The sequence below is a fragment of the Anas acuta genome, chromosome 2 (genome assembly GCF_963932015.1).
Source record: "Anas acuta chromosome 2, bAnaAcu1.1, whole genome shotgun sequence".
Classification (NCBI taxonomy): domain Eukaryota; kingdom Metazoa; phylum Chordata; class Aves; order Anseriformes; family Anatidae; genus Anas; species Anas acuta.
In genome coordinates this window covers 71113199-71130865 of record NC_088980.1, presented here as the reverse complement: position 1 = coordinate 71130865, position 17667 = coordinate 71113199, and the positions used below count along the sequence as shown (strand labels likewise).

At 36.0% G+C, this 17667-nt stretch overlaps 1 protein-coding gene across 2 annotated transcripts in view; it reads left to right on the top strand.

Annotated features, from left to right (window-relative positions):
* Positions 1-17667, top strand: part of RETREG1 (reticulophagy regulator 1) — a 63075-nt gene that overhangs the window by 10845 nt on the left and 34563 nt on the right. For both annotated transcript variants that reach the window (XM_068670837.1, XM_068670838.1), the window contains exons 2-3: positions 2348-2454; positions 4055-4085. In XM_068670837.1, coding sequence (XP_068526938.1) covers positions 2348-2454; positions 4055-4085 — 138 coding nt within the window. The remainder of the gene's footprint in view (positions 1-2347; positions 2455-4054; positions 4086-17667) is intronic.

The following is a 17667-nucleotide window of genomic DNA, read 5'->3' as shown; positions in this document are numbered from 1 at the left end:
CTTGCAGCTTTTCTAATCTGTATTGGTAGAGCACCTGAGGGCTCATACACGGTGGCTGTGAATGAATTTCCGAGAGAGAGACTTTCTTGCAAACACTGCAGTCTAAGTTAATGAAACAATGGAGGGAGGGTTGTGACAACTAATAACGCTAATGCACTGGAAGTCCAGTCAGAACAATTCAAAGCTTTCCAAGTAAGTGAAGAGCCTCTGCTTGGCTACTACATTAGCTGCTCCAAATAGATTACATTGTTGTTTCTTTTTCCCAAAAGCTGTGGAGCAGAAAAACAGCAGTATTGAGAGCATAAAATGAGCATAAAATGACATGACTTGGAAGTGTCTTTCAGACAGCACGCTACCTTGCTAATCCTTTTTTACTAATCCTCGTCCACATTAGTACAACTGTTTTTAACAGCAGGTGACAGCTGTGATTGCAGTGAAACTATGAGTATGGCTTAGTTGCGACTGCAAAGTAGGTCAAACACTCTATATATTCATTGAAAGATAGTAAACATCTTACTTTAAGAAGTAGTAAACTGTGTATGCATTTATGCATGTGTGGAAACATGCATAAACTTCAGTACTGATGTATTTCTTTCACCCACAGAGGATGGCCCAATGTTAATTATTAAGTCAGAACATACTGTTTGATTCTAGGAAACCTTAATGTACAAGCACCATGAAGAACCTGTAAAATAGTCATGGTATTAAGGCCATGCAGCTGCATTTGTTACAAACTTTAGGCATCTAGAAATCACATTTAAAATACTTCAGTTTACTTTTCTCCATGGTGTCTGATCTCCACCCCTCCACTTTTTTCACTTGTTAGTAAGTGAAAAAATAGATTAGATGTAATCTCCAGTGCAGTTGAACTTCACCCTTAAACAAAATCAAGGATGTTTAATATTGAAGATTATTATTTGATCTAATGAGAGCTATGCTTGGGCAGTTTTGAAAAAGCTTGTCAACATCTTTTCTGTAAGCATCTCTTGGTTTTCTTGAGCTGGCTGAAATTGTAGAGGTACTGAATTGAGGAAAAAAATATATATATATATACACATATATATTGTTCCCATAGAATAATAATTAATACTTTGTATAGATGTAGAAACCCTTCAGAATAAGTTATCGGTTTGTATTGGAAGACATATCCTGGTCTGGTCAGGGTGATAGGGCTTTGAGTTTCTGTGAATTGTATTAAGTGTGAAAATCAGTGGCATAGAGATTTTCCTTGATGCAATCCTATTTTCTCAGGATTTCAAGGAATACTTGAGCAGTTTTTCACAAGTTCCGGAATATGCTTTTTATGGTAGAAACACTTAGAAGGCAATTTTCTTTGTAAAAGTCCTGGTGTGCTCAAAGGGTGTTCCTTGGCTTCATCCAGTGCCTATACTTGCTTCTTTTCATTTCCTTTCCTCTCTTTTCTGTAGGAAAACTGCTGCAGCAACTAGGTGGGAGGCCAAACGCCCTGTTTACTAATCAGTTTCTTGGAAACCTCTCTGCTTTATATGATTTCGTTTCTGTTGATATTCTTATTTGACCCACTGCCCCTTAGATGACTTCTTATTTTTGACTATCCTTAGCTTCAGTTACTTATTTGTTTTGAAGTTAACCTTTTTTGCTCTTACCTTGAAAACGATCGTAATACGCTCATTGTTTGTAATCAGATCTCTGGCTTAAAGTGCTTGAAACAAACTGATAAATTACTTCTTTTATTTAGTTCAATGTTAGACAGAAGTGTTAAGCCGGACACACCTAGACAGTAAAGCCACTAGAGCATGAGATTATAAATTATACATTGTGAGTCTACGGCTTTTTGACTTGACACACTGTAATTTTTTTTTGTAATGAAGAACAAAAGCTCAATATGAAGTTTGAGTATTATGCTTTGAATTGTACAGTTCTACCTCATCTTTGCATTTGAAAGAATCATTTGTATAAAAATTTGATGCGAACTGAGGTCCTCTAGAAAACACAAGAAAATGTTTAACCATTACATGTGAATAAAAAGAAAGCTGTTATGTCAAGACAATTATTTTTACTAAAACCTTAAATGATTTAAATAGTAATGCTTATGCAATAATGAAAATATTCAGGTTTGTATACTTCCTCTGTGCTTAGATTTTTGTTCACACTTTTATCAACAACAAATTCTATGAATGAGACTGTCATGCTTGTAGCTCTCATTGTTTACTTTCTGTGAAAATGTTGTGGGGACAAACTAAATTCAACTACTGTAATATCAGTCTATTTTTTCTCTTTATTTTCTATACTAATAACAGGTGTCATTATATATATACTTCCAATAAGTTTACAAGTATTCAGTGCTTATTTCTTCTTAACATTCTAGGTTTGTTGCTCTGACCCCTTGGAGAGTGTATCATCTGACTTCTCTCATAATACTTGGAGTGCTAGTTCTTCAGATAATAAAGGATTTGGTCTTATCTAGGATAAAAGGTAGGTTAGTATACTGATAGAGTTCCTTGCTTAAACACCCACAACTCCTTTACTAAATCCTCTTTAACATTATGATACTAGGATTATTGCAAATATATTAGCTAATTTCTGAGTGAAATGACATACTCTACAATGATCTACTACCATTTGTAGTAAAGTTCTGATATATTTTAGATTAACCAGTATCAATGAACAGTCACTCTTGTATCTTATCTACTAGGTCTCAAAATCCATTATTAGCTAAAATACAAAGTTTTCCTAAAAGTTCCTACTTCTTCTGACATTACTCTAATTACATCACTGTTGAAAAGTTGTGGAGATCTAATATAAATTGGTCAACTTTGTAAATGGATTGTGAAATAACCTGTCTTCCTCACAGTTGAAATAAGTGAAACAGTAATTTTTTTCTAGTTTATGGAGTGTTCAGTTTCCAGTGTGTACGGTCTTACCTAAGAACTACCAAATTAAAAGGAGATGTTTTTTGTGTTGTTGTATTGTTTTAACTTTTTTTTTTTTTCCCTGTACTTCATTACCATCTTGAAAATTCTCTGGCAAAAGGTTGTTCGTCAATGTGTATTTCTTGTTGCTAGGAAGATTTTTTGAAGTGGCTTATTTTGATTTTTCTTTGATGTTGAATACGGTGCAGTGTTTGAAAAAAATGCAATGGAAAGCAGGAAATAAGTATCAGAGAATCACAGTATTCCTCTGCAACATTACTAGCATTTCATTTTTGACCTCCACAGCCTATTCTTCCCTGCTAAGTTACAGTAGTTATTCACAACCTTTTTGAGAAATGTTTTGTTGTCACTGCCTTCTCTGGAGTCTCCATTACCATTGTTTCCTGCTTGAATGATGCAAATTTAGAGGCTAATTTAAAAAGCTTAGCGCAATTTGATTTTTAGGCTGTATTGTATAAATCACCTCTAACGTTGAATACCTCACCAGTTGGAAGGTGGTTATTTACACAAGTAAATCTTAGCTGTCATTACTGACTAATATTTTTGTATTGAGCAAATCCAAGATGTACCAGTATTGACCAAACTACCATCCCCTCTTCATTTCTCTTTCACCCTTGCTTCTATGTGATTATTCAACTGTTCATTATAGAGGTGAGGTCAGGGAGACCTCTGTTCCCAGCTTTATGATTAGAGAATGATTATTTTACTACAGTTAAAATCTTGTTGTAGTGACAATTGGTGTCACTCCAAACAGCAGAAGAAATTCTTCCCAGGATAACACTTCTGTAGGGCTACTTCACACTTCCAGCCAGCCACTAGATGGCAAGACTATTACAGAGTCATAAGGCGTGTAGAAACTGTTTTCCGGTTTGTAGCTGTAAAGCAAAAATTATGTTGATTATCTTCTTCCACATGAAAATATAGCAACATAATACAGTATTTTTTTCATTAACATTTTAAACTGGTATGTTAAATTTAGAGAAAAGACTTTTTCTGAGAACTGTTACTTTGGTTTTAAATGTTAGGGAGAATTCCTTATTCATTTTGTCCTAAATTTGCACAATGCTTATGAATAAAGAAAAACCTATATGTGATTTCTGTTTTAGTGCATTGTGTGTCATCTTATATTCTCACAATTGCAGGTGCACAGCTCTGGAGGAGAATCACTGACAAGTAGGTATATCATTTTTAATATTCTAGATATATGAAATCTTTTCTTACAGTGAATCTGGAGTTTAAAACACAGTCTACTTTCCCTGTAATTAAAACAGAACATGAATGATTTTGAAATTCACATTTTTTCTAAATTTGTTACTGCTTGTTCCAATTTTAATTTTTAATAACTTTCTGCAAAGTATTTTTTCTGATTTGAATTATAATATAGAATAGAGTAATATATCAAATACTTGTAGAAATGCTTTTTTCTTAGTATGATTGTCACACTTTGTGTTTTCTGGGAATTAGTGTTTGCTTTGAAATCAGTTATGAGGGAAAAACACTGTGTTGGTTAAGGAGCTTAACTTTCTTTTAGAACTTCTTTACACAAGTGCTGTCCAAAAGCAGGTAAGTTTGGTGTGGTTTCCCTTATCTTTGTAGTAGCCAATACAAATAATTGCTGTTAAATTTCATTTAAAATAAAAATTACTTGATATCCGTTGCAATATAAATTAATAATTGTGAATTCAGTTGTCTTGCCACTGGGCTGACTCAGTTTACAGGCAAATGTTTCATAATGTTGGTAGGGTAGAGTACATAATCGATTGAATTTGTTTTGGATTCATACAGCATCTCTAAATGCTTTACCGGCAACTTCCAAAATAAGTTTGTGTGATTAAAAATATTATTCTTCTAAATAGACCACCAGGGCTAGCTGGACTTCTGGATAATTTGCAATAACAGGAACACAAGATCAGTCCAAATATCCAACTAGCAAAGTATCTTCTCTCTGAAGGTGGCCAGCCAGGAGGAAGGTGGCCAGCGAAGCAGTGTGTAAGAGCAGGATGAGCTTGTAAGATGCTTCTCCTGGTATACTTTCCCAGCCTCCAGCAGTTTACAGTTAAAGGACTTCTAGGTTCCAGATGTGGTGTCTTTTACTTATCCCCTCCAAGCTGTTCTCGGTGGAGCAGAAAAGGTCCATGAATATGTCTCGTTGCTTTTCTTATTACAAAATTCTGTTGTTCTTGGTATCCTATAGCAGAGAGACCCATAGCTGAACTGTGCGTTCTGTGAAAAACTCAGCCTTGTGTTTGTTTACTGTTATATGATAGTTTCTTAATCCTATCCTACTTTTTTTTTTTTTGGTTGGAAGAGTTGGTAAACAATCACACTGGCTAATCTTCAGCAAGCTGTGACTTTATAAACTTTTATCTTGTCCTGTTAAGTCCATGGCTACTAAATTGTTTCTAAAATAGAAGCTTTCTGTAGGTTTGATATCTTCATTGTGATTTTTTGGACTTTTCTTCCATTTCTGTTACCCTTCTCGTAGGCAGAACTAGAAATTGTGTTCAGCTTTCAGGGAGACCTCGGACTGTACATTAGCATAAAAATGCCCTCATAATAAATCCTAATGATGGATTTTTTTAAACCTCTGTTGAGCACTGAATTGGTGTTTATGTGAATATATAATCTCAAGATTATGTTCCTGAGTAGTAAATGTTATTTTAAAGCCCATGTGATATTAATTTTGTTTGTTTGTTTGTTTGTTTTTCCACTGGATGAATCTCTTTATTTTTACATACATTTCTTCCATCTTTTGGCAAGTACATTACTTGATACTTCGTTGAAGTTCTGCAGTTCTTTGCAGTTGGTCTTCATCTTTACCAGAATAATTTAGCATTGTAAGGAGACTCATCTTTCTGTTCACTCCTTTTTCCAGAATGTTGTACAGACAGTTCAAAACGGTCTTTTATTTTCATACTTGCAAGGACTTCCCCTCATATTCCATGACTTCTTAGCCTCTATAAGAGCATTTTGTAAGAGACCTTGTTGAAAGCCTTGTAGGAAATCCAGTTAGTTTTGTATGAGTATCACTGGTCATCTTCAGTCTTACTGAGTTTGAAAGAACAAATGGTTTGTGATGTGATATCCCTTTAAAAATTGTTCATCCTTACTCCCATTGTGCCATAGAACAGGCATGCACGTTTGTCATTAGATTTTTTGACAATTTGCACAGAACAGAGATGAGTCTTTACTGATTTACAGTTCTGGCTCTGGCATAGCTCCTCTAAAAATAGATGTTGCTTTAGACACTTAACAGTCCTCTGATTAAGGCGCTTTGAGAGGTTATTTAACATAAGTGACATTTCAACTGTTGCATTCTAACTTTCAGTTAGAACTCTTACAATCTCATGTAAAGTTTTTTTTTTTTTTTTTTTTATTCTGTGGGTATTTACAATTCTTTTGTTGAGCACATGTGTTCATTGATTGGGTTGAAAATGGAGCATCTGCTCTAAGACATTGGGGCTGGTGCTCCAAAGGTTTTTGTTGTTCTTAGTCTTGGATGTGAAAGACTGTTCTCATGTTATCTTACATCAGCAAGCTGTGTCAAACATACCCCCATACTGCTGATTAACAAAAAACACTACCCAGTGGAGAATCACATGCTCTTAAATAACATATAGAGGAAAAAAAAATAGATCTGTGCTGCTTTGAATGCTTTGCTTGTTCTAATGGGTCAACTGTGTTCGCAACCATTCTGTGGCATTGATGTTCATAGGCACAAAAGAACTGAGTCCATAGCATTTAATTGCACTATGGTTCAGGCTGAATGTCCACATGCAGGTTGGAAATGATTTTTGGTCTGTGCCTACTGCAAAACTACTCAGAGGAAGTACTGGGAGAGTGCTCGTTGGCTGGTGCCAAAACTGCAAAGAGCTGTATTTATGGTTTAACTTTATAAATGACCAGTCCCAGCACCTAGCAGCATTGCCACACAGTTTAGTTTATCAAAGTAGACAGAAAGTAACAGATGATAGAAACAGGCTCATTTCCTACTTTGTTTGTTTCCACAATTGAAACTGGTCCTCATTTTCATTGGGAAATAGGGCTGATATTCTGATACGGAATGATGACAAGCTATTAAAGTTAATTGCACTAAACAATCTTTTGCTACAGTGTATCCAAAGGGGATAAAATTGCAAGTGATTTATTAACCAATAACTGCTTAAATTTATATTTAGTTCTCTAAGTTGCACATAGTTTTGCAGTCCATGATATTTCATATTATTTATTAGTACATCTGCAGAACTCGGTGTACTAGTGTCTACATACAGCAAAATGTTTTTTTAAATGCTGATGTTGTGATCTCCAGCTAGTCAAGGATTGGAATTCTTATTTTGCCTTCACTGGGATCAGATAAAATCTTTAACCCTTATCATTAAGATGTTTTAATTGTTTCTTACAAGTTGCTTTATGTAACAACATGTAAAAAATGCTCAGTGCCTTTTAAAAGTGAGAATAACTGTTTACAAGTTACTTCATTGTATTGTATTTTTGTAAACTACTAGAAGAGTTACTTTAGATTCTTCCCTGTGCTACAGGTATGCAGGTCAGCAGCGTGACAGTGAAGTATTATCCTGAACTGAGGGCTAGGGAGCTGGGCTGGCTGAACCTGGGCTAGCAGACAGACACCCACCTGCCTGTGTGCGTGCTCTCCCCTTCTTGGCAGCACTAGGGGAGAAGACAGGAGGAAAACCTTAGCTGGATGAGATAAAGCAGGGAGATTTGCTGGTGATGGTAACTGGTAGGCAAACACACTCAACTTGAGGAAGGTTAATCTAATATAATAGCGAAGCAGATCTGGGTGGAGAAAAGCAAAGTAATCTTTGTTAAAACAACACCTTTCCTTCTCCCTTTCGAGGCCCAATCTCCCCCTCCATTCCCCACTCTTCTTCCTCCTGCCCCTGAGCGGGGGCTGGGGCCAGCCCTCGCAGCCCCCTCAGCCTCTGCCTTCCCCAGGCTGTCCCTGAGGCGAGGCGCCACCATCTTGGCTGCTGGGCCCAGCCGTGCCCTGTGGTGGGGTTGTTGGAGCCAGCACAGGACAGCCCCGGTGTTGCCACACGCTGTGGCAACAATGCAGGCGTACCTGTGCCCATGGGTGCGCACAGACCACAAGCTTAGTGAGGGGGAAATACGTGTTTCATACATACACATAAACGTGAGAAGCTCTCTATATGGTTCTTCCCCTAATGAAACTACTACTGACTTTTAAATTTACTAAGTAAATGAAGGAAAAAACATTGAATTCAATGCACTTTTTATTGTTTAAAAAGCTTTTGCTCCAATAATGCTGATGATTTTTTTCCGAACATCTGCTTTTTTTTTCCATGTGTTTTGTTTTTAAGAAGAGCTTTTGTAAAGCATCACCTTTAAAGCTTCCCAGTTTCATGGTCATTCCCAATTTTAGGATTGATTTTTTCTTTTATATTTCTGAAAGTTGTACACTAGATGTTCAGAAATCATTATAATCATGGAGATGTTGCTTTTGGTAGCACTGTGTACAGCAGCCTAATTCCTTTTTACTTTTACTAAAGGATAGCCAAACTTTTCTTTCCATCCATGATACCATGTGATGCTCAAGACCATTACAATATGATCTTGGAAGTCACTATGTCTTAGACCTGATGGTTTTAAGCTGTTACCATGCATCCTCTGTGTCTGACTGTAGCCACTTTTTCTTGAAAGGAAAAAAAAAAAGGCATAAAGAAAAAAAAAGTGCTTTGTTATGCAATTATGGTTTTGAAAATTAGTATCTCACTGTGATGTTTCATAAATGGTAGCACAGCTTTATGAGGATTTTCAGAGTAAAATTTGATGCTTTGCACTATTATGTTTGCCTTGTGATAAAATATCACTGTTCTGATCCTTGCACTTTTTCCCAACATTTGCACATCCCTTCTGCTGCAGGTACACTAAGCATCAAAGATCATTAGGAGTCCTTCAGTGAAGGTATTTTTGATTTGTTGCACTTATTTTCAGTCCTTGTTGATCCTTATTGAGCACTGCTCAAGCACTAAGAAGGTAGAGCAACATGGCCTTGCTTCTTTTTCGTTGTCCTACCTCAAATGGAGAATGATAATTGTCTCCTGTTTAAAATGTGTCTATGTAAGAAGACTCATGGCTTCTGTTTGTAATGGAGACATTTAGTACCACATGATGTTAAAAAAATTTTCAAACCAGACCAAGGTGAGATCTCATTCGGAACCCTTCTCAGTTCATTCTGTTTCTGAATTTGCTTCTGTTCCTGAGGAAATTCTAAAAGGGTTCTCCTGGTTCTACTTTCTGAAGAGAAGAAACCCTGAATGGAAGAAACCCAGAGTGGGGCTTGCCTAGCAGATAGACTTGCACTCTCACATTCCCAAGAGGAGGGAAAAATAAGAACACCCATTACCCTGAACAGCATGTCTTATCCATTCCTGCCTACATTTCACCAGACCAGTCAAGATTTAGACTTCTGTGAGAGGAAACAGGAGTGTTACAAGAAAAGAGGCTCTTCTTGGTTGCAGCTTCTAACTGGCAGCCGTCTTTATTGAAGCTGTTTAGTACTTAATGTTGAAAACCAAAAACCATTTTGATAAATGAAGGATTTGCTTCATTTATTATGTCTGAGGCTTTACATACATGTGATTTGCAAATGCTTCGCCTGCTGCATTGTTTTAAGACAAGTCTGTTAATCATTTGACTAAAGATTTCTGATTAGCCTGCCTAGTCTTCTTTCATGATTAATTAAGAAAGAATAGAAATAAGTTGTGAGATAGCATGATTTATCTTGTCATAAATGAGATGTCTACAGGCTGGTCAGATATATCCTACTTTCTGTTTCCCTTGAATATACTGTAAACCTATGATGGTTAGATAAGTAAGAACATAAGATCCTTGCGTCGTTCTTTCCTGTTGCTCTGAAGGCCTGTCTGTTGTAAAGATGTCATTGAACGATGCTAATGCCTATGCTAAGAAGCTCTCTCTTGCAGCAATGTGCTGGGATACCATTACACGGCAGTAATAACTGCAGGGTTTGACAGACATGCCTGGGGACTAGATTTACCTCTGTCACTTTGTATGCAAGCAGTTTTTGTGAATTGAATATCCAGCACAGTATGATTGCATCTTCAGATCACTCTTGAGACCTTGCGGATATGCTGCTTAATCATATTTCAATACAAATGTCCTTTCCCTCAGGCTGTTACTGGGATCTGTTTGAAGATGAGCAGATTAGGTAATAAGAGATTTACATTAGGAAAGCAAAACAGAATCACGGATGTAACAGAAATGTTTCTGCTTTATGCTTGTTAACCCATCTCCTCGATGTGGTACATAGTAACAAAGCTAAAGTAAGCCAAAGCCAGTCATCTGTGGGCTGGTGCTGAGATGGGAGCTATTGCTATAAGCTTCTGTTGCTCAGATGCTCAGTCTTGGCTTGATCATCCATATTAGATCTGTTCTTCACATGGCTATACACAACTGCATGAAGTCTGGTAACAGGCATTAGAACAAACAAACAAACATGTGCCTATGGATCTCTTGAATGCCTCAGCAAACAGAAGGCAGGATATAGTCTAGTAAGCAAAAATATACTGCAGAATGCAAATACTGCTGCCTTGGGTTGCTTCAGTGTAATCTGAAGGCATCAAGTGCAACCAAAGAGATCTACTCTTGACATAAAGTTTGCTGTTCTGTTCATTTTAGCTGATATGTTCCTATGAGTTTGTTGTGTTTTTATATATATATATATATATACGTAGACATATATATATATATATGTCTACGTAAAAGCTATAGAAGCTATAGAACATCTCAAGTAGTTCTCCTTAAACATACGACTCTCCTACGTATTCTTGATATAAAAAAAGTGGTTGCAGTCCCGCAGAAAACAGATATGTACATGTGGATCTACAGTCTTAGCAAATGAAAAGTGAGTTTTATTTGCAGATTGAATTTAGATTTTATTTATAAAGTAGCCACTGTACTGCTCAAATATAAATATGGAGTTATTATTAGTTTTAGATAACACGTTGGCCCAATTCATATAGCAATATGCATGGTTAAATATTATACTCTCTCTCTCCACATACATATATATATTTGTTATACAAACATCTTGACACTAGTATTTTGTTTTATTTTTCTTTAATAGTGTTAATAGTGTTACCTTTTTCATGCTTACTGGTTGGTCAGTCCCAAATTGTTAACTTAATTCTTGGGTAGCATGTTCTTTTTCAGAGTTTATTTTTATATTTGGTAAACTACAAAATCAACGCTCTGATAACATTTGGTATGTTAGTTTTTTTACAGGAACAAAAAGTAATAAAAGTTTAATAGAAAGTCTGTAACTTAGGCAAAAGCATCACACTTGAAGTCTGAAGAGCATTTAATATGTTTTCCTATAAACCTATGCTTGCTTCTTTGTTGGTTGGCGCTTTTTTTAAGTGCAGGGAAAGGAAGAACATGGTATAACTGTTGTAGATACTCTGTATCCTGTATCTTAACTGTATCTTTGGTAGGTTTGTTTGGCAGTTGGTTGGTTTGTTGTGGTTCTGCTTTTTTGTTTTTCTCCCATGTAATGGATTTCTTCTCACATAAAGAGTGGGTTACAAGCTTTTGAGGTCAGACCAACTTCCCGTGATTCTCTAGTAATTTGTCTTCAGTGTGATTCTTCCTGAGCTATCATGTGACATTTTCTTTTTCAGCTCCAGGAGCTCAATTCAACTTCTGTTATGGAGTTTGTGTGGAAGAGATTAGAGGAGAAAATACTAGAATTGTCTAGCCTCTTTACAATTACCAAACATTGCATATCTATTTCTGTAACCCTAACTTGTTTTCTGTCCCTATCAGTTAAAAATAGCAGTAAAGCATTCGTGTGGTATCAAGAAAAAAGTAACTTCTGAGGAAGTAAGGGCAGGAAGCAAAGGACCAGAGGAATTTTACTGAGGTTTCTTTAACTGTTTTTAACTGAAATATATTCCATCACCCCAATTTGATACTTGCTGACTTGTCATTTAGGCTTTTTGAAACTTTAATCATTCATGTTGCTCTTCTCTTAGTATCCATGTATTTCTTAGAATGTTACCTCAAACCAAGGCCTTCTTATGGTTAAGTAAAAGAGATTAATTGTGCTCTATGTTTAAGAATCTTGCAAATACATCCCAGGCACAGGCATAGATTTATTTTCTCTAAGACTATTGCAAATAACTTCTAGCTGCTTAGATTCTGATGGGAACACTCTTGGGTTGATAGTGTCATACCATTTTTCAGTCTGAGTTCCTCTGTGAATCCTGAGTCTCTCCACTATAGCATCTGCTATACCCAGGTAATATACCCAGGAAAATACCTAGGGTATTTTCACTGATTCATCTGAAGGATTAGCACAGGTATTCCATGGAAGTGCGAAGGATATATATGTCTCATATAATGAGGTTTTTCTAGTATTTGCCTTTTGGTGTGACTTTTTGATTAAATGTGCAGTTACCTAATGGGTACTGCATATAGGCCATATTTTAGCAGTTTGTTTTTAAATGTTATATAGGAAAGTTTCAAAAGCGTTATAAGAGTTAATAGGAGCATGCTCCTATTTTTTTCTTTACTGCAGGTTAATTATTTTCAAAAAGAAATACGCCTTCTTTTTTACTTGTTTGTATATAGAGTAATCCTTGTTGACTGCTTTAACAGCTTCTCAGCTGTTACTAACTTAGTATCTCTCCAAGTATCTAAATGAGAGCAGTTGATTTGAAGATCACTCTATTTTTCCACCTTTAATAAACCGTGACTCCTTGAGAAAGGGATTAGTCTTTAAATTCCTGTCTTTTCTTCTGATAATATTCTTTAATTCATTAACTAGTTGTAGTCAGAATTATCAAGAGTTATTTAAAACTTTGTAAACTATTTAGACAGCTCTGACAGGTTTACTGTATATTTTGGCTTGGGTTTTGCAGCACCTAGGTACTAGGGAGTCATTCAGGAGATTGCCCTTGTTTACTTCAGATTTTTTTTCCCTGCTGTTCTGATAGCAAAAGTGTTTTTGTGCAAATCTTTAATTAACTTTGAGATACGGAAGAATAACTTGGATAGTCTGATTTGACAGAAATTTTAGTAATAATTTCCAAGCATTTTGAAGCATTTTTTTTAGTTCTCATGGATAAATGAATGCTATTTCTTGCATAAATCAGAAGGAGAAATAGCACGGAATAGAAGTTTTCATATGGAGGCTTCTAAAAGTCCTTGTACCTAGCGTTTTCTCAGTTTGTCTCCGTGTTGGAAAATAGGTCACCTGGGCACCAGCACAATGAGGCATATATGTGTTTAAAATATTTCTATTTAAGTGAAGTCATTGCATCCATGGTTAAATGTGTGAAATAAATACCTGACATAAATACAGTCTTTGCAAACTGCAGGGTATGCTGCATCCTGTGCAAAAGTGACTCAATAATTAATTTCCTTTGTTACTCATTGGTAAAAATGAACTCTTGCACTCAGTTGAAAAAATGCTAGCTTCATAATGATGGGAGGATGGAAATACAGCCTTTGTTCATCACTTTATATATAAACCTATGTCAGCTTTTCTTCAGTAATTTGTAACATAAAGCCAGCTCTACCTCATGTTTAATTTGTGTAAGTATGGAGCTACAGTCACCTTTCAATTATTCATAAGAGTTTTGTCTATGTATCTGTTTATGCCCAAAATGCAGTTCTGTTAAAGGTGTCTGTGAGTGCAACCAGGTGGATTTTTACATTGTGAACAACCTAAGAACTGCTAATTCTGAGCTGACCCAGTTTTGATAGCTCTGTGTCATTCTTGCTGGCATGTCACATAATACCCATATTAGCACCACTGAGGAAAAATGTAACCTCCAAAGTTGTTTTCCATATTTGTTTGTTTTAACCTTCAGCTTATTTTCAGCATTAAGAAAATAAAACAGCTGATGAGAGTTGAAGGGAGATTGATAAAGTGAATACAATCAATTCAGTCGAGGAGGTGGGTGGAGAAATGAGCCAGAGAAAAATGCAAGAATAGCTGGTGTTACTCTTCAGTTCTCCTGTGCTACTTGTCCCTTTCTTCACTTTGTACCATCTCAAAAACAAGTGCCTAGATCTTCTCTCCTGTCTTAGGTAAGAGCAAGTATGGTAAATCCTGCAGTTGAACTTCCTCATTTGTACAGTGCAAGAACATTTAGTTGCCTGTAGTTTGCCAAGTTTTCTCAGCTTTCAGTGAGGGAGTTTAAAGGTGTCCTTCACTTGTTAATACTTCCTTGATTCACACTGATGCAGCAATATTATCACAAGTGTTTTTTAGCACGAGAGATAAAGCGTTAAAAGCCTCACTATAGGACAAAGAGAATGTACCCTCTTCCGTGCTGAGTTTGTGGGACACATTTTGGACATAGGGTGAGAGCTACAAGCTTCTCTTAAAATACTTATCTATCCCACCTTCATGGGTTGATTTCTTAAACCTGTGAACACCTCTATAGGAAAATTATAACCAAAATACTCAAGAGAAAATTGTGCTGGTATCATCTGCCTCACTTTTTCTGTATGTCTTGAGGGATCTCTGAAGCAATTAGAAACTAGAGTTGTAGAAAAAGAGAAAATGTTCATGTACTTCCTGAATCTAAGCAGACGGTGTCTACTGACCATTTTTGAGCAGATCAGCTTTCTCATAAATACTGAATTCTGTTTGCTAAGGTATATGATCTATTGTTCTCTACTTAAAATTGCTTGGAGATTCTCAGCTTCTGGCATGTCCGTAGTATATGTTGTCAAATCTGATTAGTACTGCACTTGCAGTATAAAGCCCTTTGCTTTGTTACTTTTTTGACTCGTTTATATTAACAAAGTGTTTATTATGAATAGCATGCTTCAGAGGCAGGGTGTAGAAGAGTACACTCTTATTTTGGCTGCTTACCTAAATAGCTTTATAGGAAAATCTGTCCAAGGACATGATTGACATGTATTTCCTCAATAAGAAAGCAAAACTTGGAATGAAGTGTATGTGGGGGAAAGTGGAAAAGACCCCTTTTGTCTTAGATAAATATCTTTCCAGTTGGAGGATCCAAAAGGTTTAAACATACTCTTATAAAATGTCAGCCAAAAAGTGATGTTCTTTCTTAGACAGGTGTACTTCAGCGCGTATGTTGAACTCAGCCTCACGTTCTGAACTGTCTCTTGAGGGGTAGCAAGATACTTCCTACCAGGCTCAGACAGGGAATAGAGAAAGCTTGGATACAGTCGCAGCATTCTGAAATGAAGAGCCTGCAATTCCCTGCCTCTGTCAGCTCTCACCCTGAATATTTATTCCTTCATCCATGAAGATATTTGAATTAGCATTTGGCATTCTGGGATTTTCTGATTTATGGTGGGAATCTATTTCAAATGTCTTGCAAGTTATTGTTGTGTCTATACAGAAGTAGCTGTATATCAATACACTAAAATTAAAACAAGGTCATTGGTTGGTGTGCAATATTTAAGTTTTTATTTTCAAGTTGAGGTATTGTATTCCAAGGGACTGTAGACAGTGTAAACTGGAAAAGTCAATCTCTCATGAAGTGAAGAATGCCCTTTTTAGCACAACTCCAAACTCTAGGAGTCAGTAAGGCTTTCTTCGGCATAAAAGATATGAAAGAGCCCAGGCAGACTTAATAAAATGTTTCAGCTGTTTTTCTAGACAGTGAGACTTCAGCTGCTTATGTTTTATCTTTGAATTTGTTAACAAACAACAGTATTTTTTTTAGAGTAACAAGGTACAAAGCCCTGATGAAGAGGACAGAAAACTGAAATGCTGTCAACTAATTCTTTTGGTAACTCTCTGTATGGTCTTACAGTACATTTGAACTACTGTCTAGTTCAGGAACAGCCTGTTTGACTACCAAATAGTTATTTGGTGTATTTGATTGTCTCAGGGATTTGTTCTGTTCACAAATGTAATGCTGATTTTTTTTTTTGCCGTGTGTATATTTTCTAAAAAGCTCTTTATAATTAGGGAGCATTGCATGGAATTATTATAAATGCCTGAACTAGCAGAATATTATTGCAATAAGCATGGGACAGACCATGAGTACAGAGAGGAAGGCTGCATTTCTGACCAGTGTGGAACTTTGAACAGTATGACAGACCTCAAATTGCTCATCAACAGAGAAGTTCATAAAATTGACCTTTTTAAAGGGTAGAGTAAATTTAAGTGTAAAGATTAATGTTAGGACGCTCATGTGCCCTGCTCCTTATGTTTATTCCATTGCACATGTAACATTTTCACCATGGATATTTTTATTCTATTCTTACCGCTTTCCATTTTAACAGTTGAACAACTGTGGGAGATAACTTACAATCCTGAAGTCATTTGACTTGTCATCTTAAAGGGTATTTATAAACTATAGCATTCAGGGAGCCCCCAGTGTTACTTTAAATAGAGATACTACTTTTAAGATTAAGAAAAAATGACTGTTTCATTTTGAAGTTGCTTTTCTGAAATGGGTCAAAGCATATTTGAATAAAATCTCATAAAACCAGGCAGCAAATTTAACTGTGCTCTGTATTTTAATATAATAATGAAAGACAGCATGAAAACCAAATGTTATGGGTTATGCCAAACAAAAATATGAAAGAGGCATTTTTCTGCTGTAAGTACAATTGACTATTTTTTCCCTTTTAATGTTGGTCTAAATTATCTGTTTCCTTCAGGAAGAAGTGTTGCTTTTGTTATTTTACTATTTGGGGACAAAACTAAAATTTGTCCCGCATGGAAAGGTTACTGAATCAAATCCCAAATCTGCCATAGGTTTATTTATCATAGGCATTTGCCTCCCGTTTTCAATGATTGCATGTCACTGATTATGAGAATATATATATGTGTGTATATATGTGTATATATATGTGTACATAATATGTGTAAATATGTGTAAATATGTACACATATGTATATATGTGTACATAATATGTGTATATAATATGTGTAAATTGAATTGTTCCAGGGCAGTTGTACCTGAACATTGATTGATTGCAGTATTGTCAGACCAGTGTTCACATCGTTCTGCAGACAACACAAAGGTTTCTAGAACCTGAGACACAAGTCATTGAATCCGTGGCTCTTTTTTCTGCTTAGGGAGCTTGTTTTTGTGTACCATTGCATGGGGCTTGATAAACTGTATTATTTAAGTAACATTTTGTACTGTCTCAAATCTCAACAGTAAGAACACAGGTTGTAAAGTCTATAGTGCTACGCAGTTTACCATAAGCAATACACTCCCTATATGCAGCAAGAATGCTTTGCACAAAGAGAAAGTATGTGCATGTTTCCCAATAGCCTCTTGAGTTAATGTCAAGTTCTCAAATTCTAAACAACTTATAAAGCATACTGGACATTTGAGGGTAATAAGAAGAAAGGAAAAAAAACAAACAAAAAACATCCACTTTGGTTAATTTGACAACTCAAATGTTTCTTAATTCCTTTATGAATAACGAAACAAGGCATTTTTAAGAATGTACTGGATGTTGCTGTGTAACCAAAAGTGTTTCATTGTATAGAATCTTTAGAAAGGTGACAGTCAATAGCAAGAGTTTATAAAGCAGTAGGGTATTGACCTTTAATTGCATCTGGTTTGCCAAATACAGGCATTAGATTACAAAACGCATGATGGAAATTATTTACCGAGGGCATGAGAACTTAGTTGTAGACCCATTTTTTTTGTGTGTTGCAGACGCCTGGGTTGTTGTAACACGTGAGGGTGTGTTTCCCAGCACAACATCTGATTAGTCACTAATTTAGTAAGGA